The sequence below is a fragment of the Columba livia genome, chromosome 4 (assembly GCF_036013475.1).
Source record: "Columba livia isolate bColLiv1 breed racing homer chromosome 4, bColLiv1.pat.W.v2, whole genome shotgun sequence".
Lineage (NCBI taxonomy): Eukaryota > Metazoa > Chordata > Aves > Columbiformes > Columbidae > Columba > Columba livia.
This window is the reverse complement of record NC_088605.1, coordinates 34,899,638-34,913,424: the sequence shown is the minus strand read 5'-3', so window position 1 is coordinate 34,913,424 and position 13,787 is coordinate 34,899,638. Positions and strand designations below refer to the sequence as shown.

General features: G+C 40.3%; 3 protein-coding genes across 3 annotated transcripts in view; 1 reads left to right on the top strand and 2 right to left on the bottom strand.

Annotated features, from left to right (window-relative positions):
* WWC2 (WW and C2 domain containing 2) overlaps window positions 1–6,012 on the top strand; it is a 98,811-nt gene extending 92,799 nt beyond the window's left edge. The window contains exons 22-23 of the mRNA XM_065061251.1: window positions 742–869; window positions 3,370–6,012. Coding sequence (XP_064917323.1) covers window positions 742–869; window positions 3,370–3,436 — 195 coding nt within the window. The 3' untranslated portion in view covers window positions 3,437–6,012. The remainder of the gene's footprint in view (window positions 1–741; window positions 870–3,369) is intronic.
* A 619-nt stretch (window positions 6,013–6,631) lies between these two features.
* Window positions 6,632–9,429, bottom strand: LOC102088362 (claudin-22). The gene is made up of 2 exons (XM_065061252.1): window positions 7,480–9,429; window positions 6,632–7,430 (listed from the first exon to the last, which is right to left on the bottom strand). Exon 1 carries the CDS (start codon window positions 9,301–9,303, stop codon window positions 8,650–8,652), a length of 654 nt encoding a protein of 217 aa, XP_064917324.1. The 5' UTR covers window positions 9,304–9,429; the 3' UTR covers window positions 6,632–7,430; window positions 7,480–8,649.
* LOC102095746 (claudin-22-like) lies at window positions 6,836–7,501 on the bottom strand. The gene is given in 5 exon segments (XM_065062545.1): window positions 6,836–6,967; window positions 6,969–7,210; window positions 7,213–7,313; window positions 7,315–7,411; window positions 7,414–7,501. Coding segments are annotated over 5 exon segments (660 nt in total).
* Window positions 9,430–13,787: the final 4,358 nt, after the last annotated feature.

Sequence of the window (13,787 nt, the reverse complement as noted above, 5' to 3'; positions counted from 1 at the left end):
GTACTGCTGTGCATGTAGTTGCTCAACAATGTTCACATCAGGAAAGATCCTTGATCTCTTGTTACCACTGGTGTTGTGCTCGCTTGCCTTGGCTTTTACATCTCTACAAATGAAAGAATTGAGTCTCTTGTGCAAAACAGGTGTCGTGTCATGAATAAAAGCACGAGAGTTCATGAATATTAACTTTGCTAAAAAGGTCAGCAAAACTGGAAAGTGTATTTTGAAAGCATGCCTTCTCTACTATTTTTTTTTTTGTCTGTCATTTTAGAGTAGGTACAGGCAACTTTCGTGGGAGCTTTCATAGGAAATAAAAGTATTTTACATGAGAAGAGAATCGCTGTATCCCAGTTCTAAAAAGATACTTGGCTAGACAACATTTGTTCATACAGATTTAGGTATTGTCTGTCTGCAGCCCTAAGAAATATTCCATCAAAATTTGCAACACCTAGTAGCCACCTGTGATGGCATGGGATTTGCTCTATTTATTTTTTTAGGAAAAGCTCCATTATCTTATTTTGTGCCTGTAGCACAGGCTGGTGCTGTTAGTCTTTTATATTGCTGACTCTTTCTAAAGAGATTTTCATAGAACTATTTAGGTTGGAAGAGTCTTTTAGGATCACCGAGTCCAACCATAAACCTAACACTGCCAAGTGTTTTGTGTGACACAGAAGAATTTGTCATTTCTTTGAAATGAGTAGTTGGTCATTGTTAGCAAAATGTAGTGGTTTTCCCCATTTACAGGCTGAGCAGTCAAAAGAAGAACAGAAACAAGGTTTAAGTGCTGAGAAACTGATGAGGAAAGCTTCTAAGGATGTATGTCGGCTACGGGAGCAGAGCCAGAAAGTGCCGCTGCAGGTGCAGTCATTCAGGTATGGCCTGTTTTGCTTTTCATGCTCTTTTTATTTTAGTGAAGTAACACAAATTATTTCCAAATAAAATCAGACATGCTCTGCAATATTAGTCAAAAATCCACATGCCTTTGAGTTGCAGGACACATCATGCATTTCTAACATAGCTCAAAGTTGGAGTTTGAAAGGGCCAGGCCTCGCTCACTTGCTCACATGGCAGAAGCGGCCAGATGTCAGCTGAGCTGAGGTGGGGAGGAAGCAAAGGGAAAAGTTTCAGACCCCCGTGTGGTGTCTGCTGTGGGCAAGCACATGTGTGTGACCACTGCCATGGCTCAGCAGATTGACAGTAGACTTTAAGTAATGGGATCATTTCCAGTGGCAGCAGGTACTTGAAGCAAATCACCCCTCAAGAAGTACAACAGTATCCAGCTCGTCAGGTAACTGATTAACCCACTACTTGTGCCTTGCTCAAGGCTTATTATTCAAGAGAAATCTTGAATCCCTCCTTCTTTTGGTTGCAGGAACAACCACCAATTACCTGAGGCAAATGATGAACTGTTCTTGCTTAGTCTAAGTGAGAATGGACACTTTCTATCTCAAGATTAATTCTAACTGGTCTAAATTCCTAAAAGGCTGGGCAATAAGTGGCAGGCTAGCAGCCCAAAGGCCACATTTCTATATAAAAATGAATATAAACCTGTTGATTAAAAAAAAGTTTGCTTTTCCATACAGAAGCAGTACTGCAAGCTTATTTAGTCTAATTTGTCACTAACCCATTTTTAAAGTTTGATTTCTGAATTCCTGTATAGGAAATTTAAGTCAGCTGCTAATATGTGTCAGGATTTTTTCCCTTTTTCAAGTGAGCAGTTTGAGAAGTCCATAAGCAAATAGGGAGGCACACATTGCAAACCACAACTGTAAGTGATGCAGAATCAAAGCAACAGAGAAAGGAAAGGGGTTCCTCAGCAAAGCAGCATTGCAGCTGAGCTCTTTTTCCTCAGTATCACAGTCAGAGCATCTTCAAAGAGTTTTTACTTTCTCTGCAAGTCTTGAGAAAGAGTTTTGGTCAGTGCTGGTCATTTAACAGTCATCACAGAGTGCTGCACAACATTACAGGAACATGTAATAGTTGTCAAGGTATAATTCCCCTGCAAAAAGGGTATTGTGAGACTCCGTTCTCCTTTATCTTCTAATCACCACACAAATAGCCAAGGAATACAGTTTACATAGTTGATTTTGCTCTGAGCTACTGTTTTTGATGGGAACTCACGCTTTGCCAGTGGAAAACATGGTTTAGCCTTCTGGACAAATAGTTACCTTCTGAAGCTGAATTGCACTCACCCTGCTAGTTAGATATGTTACATTACTGTGGCCTTGTGGTGGCTTGACCCTCACTGGACACCAGGTGCATACCAAGCTGTTCTGTCACTCCCCTCCTCAGCAGGATGAGGAAGGGGAGAAAATAGGACGGAAAAAAAACCTCGTGGGTAAGATGAAGGCAGTTTAATAAAACAAAAGCTGTGTGCGGACGCAGTGGAAAACAACACATTTATTCTCTAGTTCCCATCAGCCGGTGATGCCCAGCCTGTTCCTGGGAAGTAGGGCTTCAGTGTGCGTGGCTGTTGCTCCAGAAGACAAATGTCGTGATAACGAATGTCCCCCCTCCTCCTCCTCCCTCTTAGCTTGTATTGCTGAGCAGATGTCATACAGTATGGAACGTCCCTTTGGTCACCTTGGGTCAGCTGTCCTGGCTGTGCCCCCTCTCAGGACCTCGCCCAGCCCTGAGCCATCACCAAATGCTGGCGTGTTATCAACACCTGCCCAGCACAGCACTGAGAGGGCTGCTGGGGGGAAAACTAACTCTGCCTCAGCCAGACCCAGTGCAGGCCTCCAAGACTAATCGCACAAAGGCATTTTTGAAGCTCTCGAGAAGAATGACTGTTTTGAGCTTTAGTTTTTAAGCCCCCCAATACTTATCTGCTTTCTAGGCTGCTGGCAGACAAGTTTACACAAACTTGTTATGCTTCAGTAAGCCCTCAGTTCATAGGCAATGGAAATGGTAGCAGCACAGCGGCAGCAGCTAGAGAATAGCTGACCATTCTGCTTCTCTGAGTCTTGCCCACACTCAATTATGATTTTTTTTTTCCCTCACTTTTCCCAAGTCAGGATAAAATGTTTTATTTTGCCTTTTCATCCTCCCACTGAAATATCATCATAGGAAATTTAGTGACTAGATCAATATTGCAGTCTCATCATTGGAGGTATTAATGAAATATTGATTTTTTTTTTTTTTTTTAATCTTCCAAAATTGGATCTGCTTTTTACATAAATCTGCGTAAGAAGGGAATTATGTCAGAATGCTCTGGTAATCACATTTGTTGTAAATAAACTGACTGTGGATTTTCTTCGCTGTATGTTTTCCAAACCTGTCTTTTAAAGATCTGTGCAACTCTACAGCAGATGACATTGGAGTCATGCCATAAATAGTAAAATAATAACTTGTTTTCTTTTCTAATTTCAGGGAGAAGATAGCATACTTCACAAGAGCAAAGATCAGTATACCAGCCCTCCCAGCAGATGATGTGTAATTGATTGTGATGATGCATTTTCATGGAAGCGTTTTTCTACTTGCTCATCTCTTTTCAGATGAACTTCGTAGTTCCAGTGACCTGCTTTTGAAGATCTTCTATTTTACGCTCACTATTGATGTGTTTCGTTGTAAAATATGATGAATTGAATTGTTGTATGCTTAAAAAATGGCAAAAATACCAACCACCGGAAAACCAAAGTAGACTAATTTTGGTATACTGATGCTGATTTTGTACAGTTTGTATGTATTGCATGTGTGTTTTTATTTTGTAAAGATGGAACAAAGGCAGTACCAAGCATGTATACTGTTGAACTGCACTGTGTTGAGAAATATTACGTTCAACAGAAGATTATCTTTATTTTCCTGTCAGCAGACTGTGAAGATGGCTGTTTTGCCATGCAATATTTTTGTACGAGAGTGTGACTTTTATAGTTTAAAGTTAACCACAAGTGAAAGCTCCTTTCCAAAATACCAAGGCTGCCTCACAACAGCTGCTAATCAAGATTCAGCACTCACACTGGAATTTTGTTTCTGAAAACAGATTTTTCTGGTTTTGTTTTCAAATGCTTTGTAGGAAGCTACGGAGTTCAGAGTTTAGTTTTGTGAATGGACAGTACTTTAACCTGCACTGAAAGGTTTCTTGTACCTGTAGGAGAGTGGGCCAGGCAAGTAACACTAAAAACTTGTGAAACTACCAAAAAGGGGCAGCTGCTTTCTGAACTGAAGGGTGAAGCAGATTCATAGCACCAACATTGAAATTGGAATAGTTATAACCACTGTACACTTAAAAATGAGAGATTCTCTATGTTAATCTTTTGTCCTAGTGGCTGTCTTGTTGCCAGCTAGGAATGCATAAAAGTGTTTGTTAGGTTTACAAATAGGAAGATGTTTTCATTGAAGTATTTGTACCAGAAGAAAAATCTGTCACATAGTAACTCAGATATCAGAAGCCTTGCTGGAAAGGTAAACCCTTTCTGAAAAGAGTTCCTGACTAGAAGTCTTCACATATTTTGGTACCATAAAGTAACATTTTTTTCGAAATACACGGTTGACCCTGTGTGCAGCTGAGGGTGCACGGGTTTCATAAATAGATGTGAATGGCACGTTTCAGATTTCTCTTACATGCTAAGGAGAAGCATCAACTTGGATATATTTTGTTAGAAGTCCAGAACATCGGGTGCAGGTGTTGAAGCGGCCCTGTCTTGCTGAAGCAGTTGGGCTCTTCTGTGGGTACCGTTTAAGTAGGTGGACATTGCAGATAACAGGATTATTTTGTTTTCCACTTAATATGTTGCACTCAGATGTATTTAATTAATTGGCGGAAGTTTTCTTCCCCAAGCAACAAGCCATGTACATACGGACTTCATCTTTCAAAAAGGCTATGATTACTTGGTGAGAAAATGGAAGCAAATATAACCACAATATGGTAGCAGCTGTCTCAAATTCAAAGTGACAATTCTGTGAGGAGAGGTCTGTGTAACACCCAAGGGTTTTCTTATGCACAAATATATCAGTTCACTTAAGTGTATAGACAAACATGCTACTTTCGGAAAGATAACTGATTGAACATCCTTTGTGAATGCCCCATTTGTTTTTCATTCCTGAGGTTTGAGATTACATTCATGTTTGAAAGGTCAATTTAAAAAAAAATCTGCAATTATTTATGTAGAGGTGAAATGAAGGTTGACAGTTTCAACTTCTCAATTTGATTATGTAAGTTGTTTGTAGAATGATGTTTAGAGGTGTACTTTATGATTTTTCTTTTATTTATTTACAGTCTTATTTATGTTCTGTTTAATATAGTTCAGTTCTGGCCATAAAAATATTTGACATGGAGGATGCTATTGTGAAAAATATTTAGAGCTAAACAAATTATTGCCAGGTTAGCTATATTTAAAAAAAAAGTATTGCATTCTGATTTGTAAGGATAAGGTGAGGTTGAAATTTCAGTATCGCTGGCTTTAGCTTGCAAAACTCATTTAAAAATGAGACTTAAGCATATTCATGTTCCTTGTTTTCCAAATTGGTCAAGCTGAACATATTTACAGGCAGCTTTTAACAATTTGGGGGTTAGCGTTTTGGGGGTTTTTTACTAATACAGATTACTCACACTTGAAACACTCAATAGAATAAGCTAAAATAATACATACAAATAAACCCCCATCAGTTTAAAATTATACATATTTCTCTTGAATTGGAATTTACTCTGCACAGCAGGGGAAAATGAATGTAATTAGTTCTAGTTCCAGGTACCAATGTCACTGCAGTTGCATATATCAAAGTCTAAATACTACTGGTACAAGCATATTTAGCCAATGAGCAAAGTTCAGCAGAAATTGTAATAGAATACAAATCAAATAATTTTAAGGTTTTGGGTTTTTTTTACTATTGCTATGTTTATTCTATATTAAATATCAAATGCTCAGGACTGAACTAAATATTTAATCAGGTTATATTCTGAATGTGTTTCTGTTCTAATTTTGTCTGTAAAAGTATGCAACTACATCACATAGATTAACTTGTCTCTGCACTTTCCATGTGTTTCAGTGATTGGAAAATACATTTTTTAACAAAGCTCTTTTCAAGGCCAGTGTTTCATGTAATTGTTTTATTGCTGTTTTATGTCTTTATACGCTCTGCAGAAACAGATGGCTGCTACAGCTTTGTCAATGTAAAATCATTGCAATTTGTAGAAAGTTCACATCGATCACTGACAAGTCTTAGGATAAGTTGCATAGAAGCTGATTCATATACTTGAAGTTAGTTCTTTACATTCATTAAGTAAAAACTCTAATAGCAATGAACATGGTCAACTCTCCACTGGACAAAGTCTCCTTATTACTTGGAGACAGTGGCTTGCCAGAGAGAGAGATTGTGCAGGGATACATTCAATCTATCTCTCTCCCCTTGTATTACATGACATTATGTCTGGGAACATTTAGTTTACACTGGTGTAAATGATACAGGTCCAGGGAACTTCATTCAAGGTAGTGCTATATTAGGTTTTTGTAATGCGTATTGAACTGGCACTACAAACTGTTTCAGGACTTAAATACTATTTTTGTAAAAAAAAAACATTGTATCAAGCAGTCTCAGTAGGAGCTCTGCCATTCAAAATCTGGTCAAGTCTCCATATATGCCTAGAGATAAAAAAAGTTATTAAAAAAAAAAAACAAACCTGCAATTGATCAGATTTTGTGCAGAACAGTGGTGACTTTAATCACCTTCAATTTTAATTACAATGAATGATGAACTGTGGAAAGTAGTGATTAAAGGAATTACTTAGCAAGAAACAGTCCCTCCCCTCCAATCTTGTAAACAGTAACCTGTCTGTTCAGCAGACCTTTATGGTTGTAATGCAGGAGTAAGAAATCTGGAAACCTGAGATCCACTCTTTTTAAAGTCTTCCGTTTCCAGATGTTGCTGGGTGTCTTGGAGACCTGGCATTGCATACTTGCTCTGGAAACTGATGGCCAGACGATAAGTGGGTTGTGGAGAGGAGTAGAGAGATCTCTAGAATTATAAAGAAAGCCACCAAACCAACCACTGAGCAGTGCATCCCCTGGGATGTCTTCATCCCAAAATTCTTGCATTATATTAGGGACAACCCAAGAAACAGGGACTAAGGCCAGAACTCCAGCCATCCACAGGAGTAGTCCTCCAGGTACTAACAGCTGTTTCTGTACTGTCTGCTCTGTATCCTCCACCTTTAGGCAGTCTGAGCCACGACCAGAGATCACATGGCTCAGAAGTCCTAGTCCATGTGATGTAATATTAAAATCCTGGAAATCTTGAATTCTAGAGGCAAAGCTAGGAAAGAATCAAAACCTTCACACTGTGTCCCTCCTACACATTGGAGTATACAGATTTGCCAGGGTCCAAAGCTCCAGTACACTTAAGTCTAAACTGAGATTTTTCCAGTCTGGTAAAAAGTTACAGGTAGCAGTTAAAATCCATCCTAGTACAGCCAAAGAACTCCAACTAACTGTAGCCTGTGTCTATGGACCAAGTTCATTTTTAACAGTAACAGAAGCTCTAAACCACTCGCTTTTTCAGACACCATTCTGTGCAATTCTTTGTCATACCAAACATAAACTAAAGTTAAACAACGCTCTATAAAGCATGAAATACTCCTCCCACTCCTGCTTTGTGTTGCCTGGTTCCACCTGTAATGTTTGGGGATAGGGAGGTAGCAAATAAACCAATAACTGAAGGGTTTGACCACAGCTGGGCTGACTTTTCATTAGTTTTGATTATATTAAGAAAAACATATTTTACAACAGTTCTGCCAGTTTGGCATCTCACAGTGTGTTTTCAAATTAAGTTCTAACACCACATTGATAGATTTCTGCTTGGAGCAAATGAAGCTGTCTGCTTTGCGGCTGCTTAAATAGAATTTGTTTAAAGTCAAAGGTTCCATGTTCAGCATAACATGTTGCTGTAAATGAATGGAGCTTAGGGAGCCTTTGATTGGAGGCATAATGCTTCCATACCTGTATCAGAAAAAGAGCATGTAAGTATTTTTTAAAGTAGCATTTCCCAGACTATTTTTGTTGCATAAAGTATGCAGGTGCCAGAAACGCTTAGAATAACTCGTATGAGCAGCTTAACCTGCCAGACTGGGAAAACACAACTCGGTTGCTAAGAAGCACCCACCCCGTAACACCCCATGCACAAAAAGGCATCTGTAAAGCTTGCTGCCATTTCAGAAACCCACAGTTTTCTCAGCACAACAATTTCCAGGTATACAGGAAAACAACTTGATGCAATGCATGTATTTAGTCTGTTTAGGATGTGAAAACTCTCAAGTTTTTATGTCCCTAGATTAGGCAAGTGGAGAACTGCAACAGGGAGTCAAGCTTTGAGGCTCATTTAATGGGTGGATATAAAAACGAAGCATATTCGGGTTAAAAGCCAAGCTGTAAAGGAACATGCATACTCATTTTCAGGATTTTACAGTGCAGTCGAGAAAGCAAAAGCAACTTTTCTGTGCAGTCTATGAAAACTTCAGCATTCTGCTGTGAAACACAGTTTTAAACAGGTGAGAAAACACACCACCTTCCAGGACCAGTTATGGAGAAAACACCTAAGTTTAGGAAATCAGCTAGATAACAAAGAGTCCTTTGAATCACCACTGGAACAAGCTTCTGGCTTGCATGAGGGTTTGAAAAAGATAGGGCAGTCTTTCCGTACTGCTTAAAACTTTCCATTTTAAGGCCTAGTTTCAGTTTCCAAGTGTTGACACTGGTCTTGCTGTTCTGCTACTGTGTAACGGACCGAAGATCGATGGACTTCAGTCGAACAGATTGTGCAATTAAGTAGGGATCCTCCTAATATGAGACAAAATCCAGCAAGCCAGCCAACAAATAACGCTTCCCCAAAATCCCACCTGGGAACAATATCTGGTATATTCTCATCCCAAAATTCCTGGACTGTGGAGTGGGCAACCCAAGAAACTGGGACAATAGCTGTAATCCCCGATATCCAGAAGAGCATTCCTCCAAACAGCAACAGCCGCTTCTTTTGTTCCTGTTGTCTTTCACCAATTTTCAAACAGTCCAACCCAAATCCTGAGACCAAGAGGCCCAAAAGCCCTGATCCATTGGAAAAAAACATCAAAATCCTAGAAATCCTGAGCTCTGGAGGCAAAGCTAGGAAAGAATCAAAGTCCTTGCACTGCATCCCCCCTTCTTCCTGGACAACACAAGCTTGCCAGAGTCCCATGGTCCAGATCTCCAGTTCATTCAGTTCCAAGTTAAGATTTTTCCACTGGGGTAAATAGGTGGTGAGACAGGACAGGACCCATCCCACCAGAGAGAAGAGCATGCCACTTAATTGCATCATTGGTCGATGCACCAAGGCCATTATAAGGGCAGAGTCTTAAAAGCTTGTGGAGAAGGTCTCCCCGGCAGTTCTGGAACAACTGCTACCTTGAGGGACGGTGGAAGCTATGATGATTTTACTTCTCTGCTGCCCCAAATATAAGCCTTTGCTATTAACCCTTTGTAGGCTCTGAAACACTTTTTTGTTCTTCACGCATATAAAGTTTCACACAAAGGACGAAGGACTTCACTAAACCATGAGTTAGGCTTTCCGATAAGGATTTGATCTGTTACCTTCCAATTTGCTTGGTAAAATTATATCCCAGTGCCTGATGATTACAAGCCTGAGGATGAACAAAGAGGGCTCTATGACCCCTCACCCTAAAACACAACAGAAATCTTTGTGCTTCAATACGGATTAATTAGATTTTAAGTGGTGATAAAAACTCAGCTCTGTGTGCAACAGGAGTTCATTGTAATAGCTAAATTTGAGATTTCAGGGATGTAAATCAAGGCCTTGTAAAGAAAGGTGGACTGTTTGCCTATAATCTTTATTCTTAGTCTTCCTCAACATACATAACGGCTTATCTTCCACTGCCCTGTTTTACGTCCCCAGCACTGTAAAAGACGCTTTGTAAAAGATCCTTATGTTTCACATTTTCTACATTCATGTCTTTTAAAATAGGCTTTGTTTTGACTGACTATTAAGGGGAAAAGGAGACGGATATGGTGAAAGTCCCATAGAAAACGAAATCCTAGACATCCCCCCACCATAATGAACCCAGGCATGTCAGCAACCAGCATAAACTTTACTTGCCCCAGGACTTCACCATGGTAGCAGCTTACACCAGCTCAGTGTCCCCTTTCCTAGTGCACATGTCCCAGATGGCACAGAGTGTATACACTTAGTGTTTAGCAACATTTGGCATTCAGTGCTCCCAGGGCCAGGAATGCCTAGTACCTTTCTGATCAAAGCAAGATACCATTATGCCATTACCCCATTAGGAAACCCTGCTTTTTTCTGCTCTCCTATCAGCTACACTTGTGCTTGTCCACTGAGTCAGCAAGGAGAACGTTTGTCTGCTGTTCCCCTGTGCAGATGTAAGAACACAGCCTGGACAGGAGGGAGCTGAGCAGTGTGAACACATACACACCTGTACAACACAGAGGTGCTTCTCAGTCTTTCTTGACTTCATTTCCTAAACGCAATAATGTACTCGTCTGCATATTTTAGTTCTCAGTTGCTCAAAATGGGTTATCACGTGATGGAAAAACACAACACTGATTTTGAAGGTTTGCAAAATCCTAAAGAAATTTCACTGTGAGAGATCTCTTCTTCATTTCTATATTGAGTCTTAATTTCTAGCCCTGATGTTTTTTGTGTCACAAGCTACAAAGAGCCAACACAAAGAAAGATTATCATCTCCTTCCTTTTGCTTGTGTACCAACCCAGCCCAATGACTTACACCTGGTCAAAAAATTACCATGCACAAGAGTAGCAATCACTAAGGATATCACTGACAACACTGGTAACAAACTGATGCAAGCAAGGCTCTAATTTTGGCCATCCACTAGGCAAAAGAAGAAGAAAATACCAACCCTGTATTCATTCGAACTCCAGATTGTATTTTCAGATTTGGCAATGTAATTTCTCTCCCCTGTCTGTGTTCAGAGCAAGAATACTAGTTCTGGAAACCATCACAACATTCAATGAGAAACTCCATAATGCCGTTTGAACAATTTTTGAGATAAACAACTATGCTTCGGGAGTGCATCTGCTCATTCAGGGGCTACATGCTTATTTGACTTTTAAATCACAGCTTCTCCTGTCCGTGAACTTTTAACATTTTCTTCCCTGCTCTTAATTCCAACATTCAATACAGTGTGAGAGCACAGGATCAGGCAGGTGAAGGCCAGTCATTTTACTAATGTTGGCCACAGCTGGAGCAGTGTGACAGCCTTTAAATTTCAGCAATCAGAAGCAACCAGGCTGCTGCATCAGTAAGATCTGCCAATTAAATTCTGCCACTTACTGTTAAGCATGCACTAACTTAGAGCAAGCACAGTTTCCTTATACTATGCTGTACAAGATTATAAAAGAATCTGGGTGGATGGGGCAGGGGGAGAGGTAGGAAATAATTCTCTTATTCTATTCTGTTCTATGACTTGTCACCTGGATAATAACAAGGGCTGAAATTACTTAACTTGGAACTTACTGATCTTATGAAAATTCCAGCAGACCCATAAACAACAACAGTGAATGAACTTCTAGCTGAACTGAGATACGTAAATTCTTGGCTCAGTAATGGCCTTAGTCCTTTCTCCCTTATCACCCTTCCACATTTTTTCTCCCCAATATTATTTTGTTTATTTGTCTCACATCTAAAAATGTCTCATTCCCAGAATAATTTTATTTTGGTAGACTCGTGTCTGCACAGAAGGTAACACATCAGAGTTACTGCATATCCTAAGGGCTAGAATTGGGCAATATACAGCAACCACATGTACACTGCAGAGGTCCATGTCCCAGCTGTGCTCAACCCAAGCTGAAGGGCCTTCTCCACCCCTGAGCCCAAATCTCCCATCAGTTTCTGTTTCACTGTTCAGGGTAATTTAAAACATAAACCCAGAGTGTACTTTTACAATGTAATGACAAAAAACACCTGCTGCTACCGTACCACCTGCACCAACCGCAGCTGCACCGGCCTGATATCTGCAGGGGTTGCAGTGAAGGTGGCCACTGCCCTCCAGGCTGGCGGTGCAGAGAAGCTGCCTGCCAGGGACCTCCCCAGCCATTGCCACAGGGCCACACACAGGTGAGCTGCTCCAGGACAATTTCACCCCTTCTCCTTCCCCTGCTCACCCTGCCAGCCTCTGCACAAGGACTGTGCTTGTCTAACACAAGCTTGTCAAGAAGACAAGGAAGAGCAGGTACACCTGTCACTGAGCACTGCACTTTCGGGTAGGGGGGTGAGGATTAATTTAGAGGTGGTTTTGACTAGTTTTAGAGCTGATGCCTTTTTTTTTTTTTTTTTTTCCCTTTACAGACTTTATTTAAAGTCTGATGTGAGCAACACCCACAGCAGCCTAAGCAGCTAAAATAATCCAAACATGAGGAACTGAGATGCAGAGAAGAGAGACTTCTGGTCACTTCCCCAGGGCCTGCAGTGCCTGCCTCATGCAGGAGCCAGCAGAGACTCTCTGGAGCACCAGCCCCACCAAAGCCAGGCACTTGCCAAAGACACACAGATCAGTACATCTTACACATGCTGTTGCCATTCGACCATTTCAGCAGCCGGTTCTATGAGACATTAAGCTTTTGTAGCTCTCATTACACATGATCCCCAGGAAGAATAAAGCATAGGTCACAAGCAGGTTCCTACAGTTCCAGTAATAGTGTTTAAGGCATCAGAGATCACATCATTCCTTCAAACTAACTCCAAGCATCATTTTGCAAACTGATTTTTGACTAGGCTAAAGCAGAATGGGGATGGTCAGCATGCATATAATTTTATCCAGGTACGTGCTTTAAATTTTTACTCCCCATAAAACAATTTCAGGCTGAACACAAGGATTCTGAATCCTATTGCAAGTAATATGTATTTTCTTTAAAAGCTTTAGGACTATACTAACTCTTATGGGAACCCCCTGGCCAGAGACAGGTACAATAATACTTTATCCCCTACAAAGATTATTAGGGAAATGTTGTCTTTGCACAGCTCTGCAGCCCACACAATTATCCAAATGTTTTATATTCAGCATGAGCGGAAAGAAGTATCAGATACAGCACTTTGGGGGCTGATTAGGCAATTTAATCCCACAAAAGCAGTTGGTGTATTACAAGAGACTGATTCTTTACCACATTTCAGTTCCTTCGTAAGGCATAGCGTGTTCATGTTGTGGGCTTGTTTATTCTCCTCCAGCAGTCCAAAAGTGTGGTCATTGCTCATTTAAATAGCTAGTATTTTCGTTAATCATTCACAAGTGTTTCTTATCTTTAGATTCCTATCTTATAGAGACGTATGCAAAATATGGAAGTAAGAGACAGTGAATAGATTTTCTATAACTGAATCTCAATTACAGCCAGTAAAACATAGCTGCTGTCAGAAGTTGTCAAGGTAGTGTCTTCCATCATATTACTACAAGTGAGTTAATTCATTCAGCTTGGCAGTCTTTTGCTTTCCACCTTATTGCTTGACCTGGAAGTTGTGGTAGTTAGCATTTTCTTAGCCAGCTAAGAACCCGTCTCTTTGTGAGGCTGGAGTGTATTTGGGTTTGCATATCCAATGTGCTCTTCAGTGAAACCCATCGAAACATCAAGCAAAGAACACAACCCATACTACTATCCATATAGACTTACTCTAGTCTGCATTTAAGTCACCTTTGACAAAAGTAATTATTTGTATTGGTAGATCCTAAAGTTTCATGGTGCTTCTGAGAGCATCACAGTAGAGAGAGGTTGACTTCTCCCTGAATAATTATCTGTGAGTCTCCAGTCACTGAGAGTCATAAACTTTGCAACAGAGC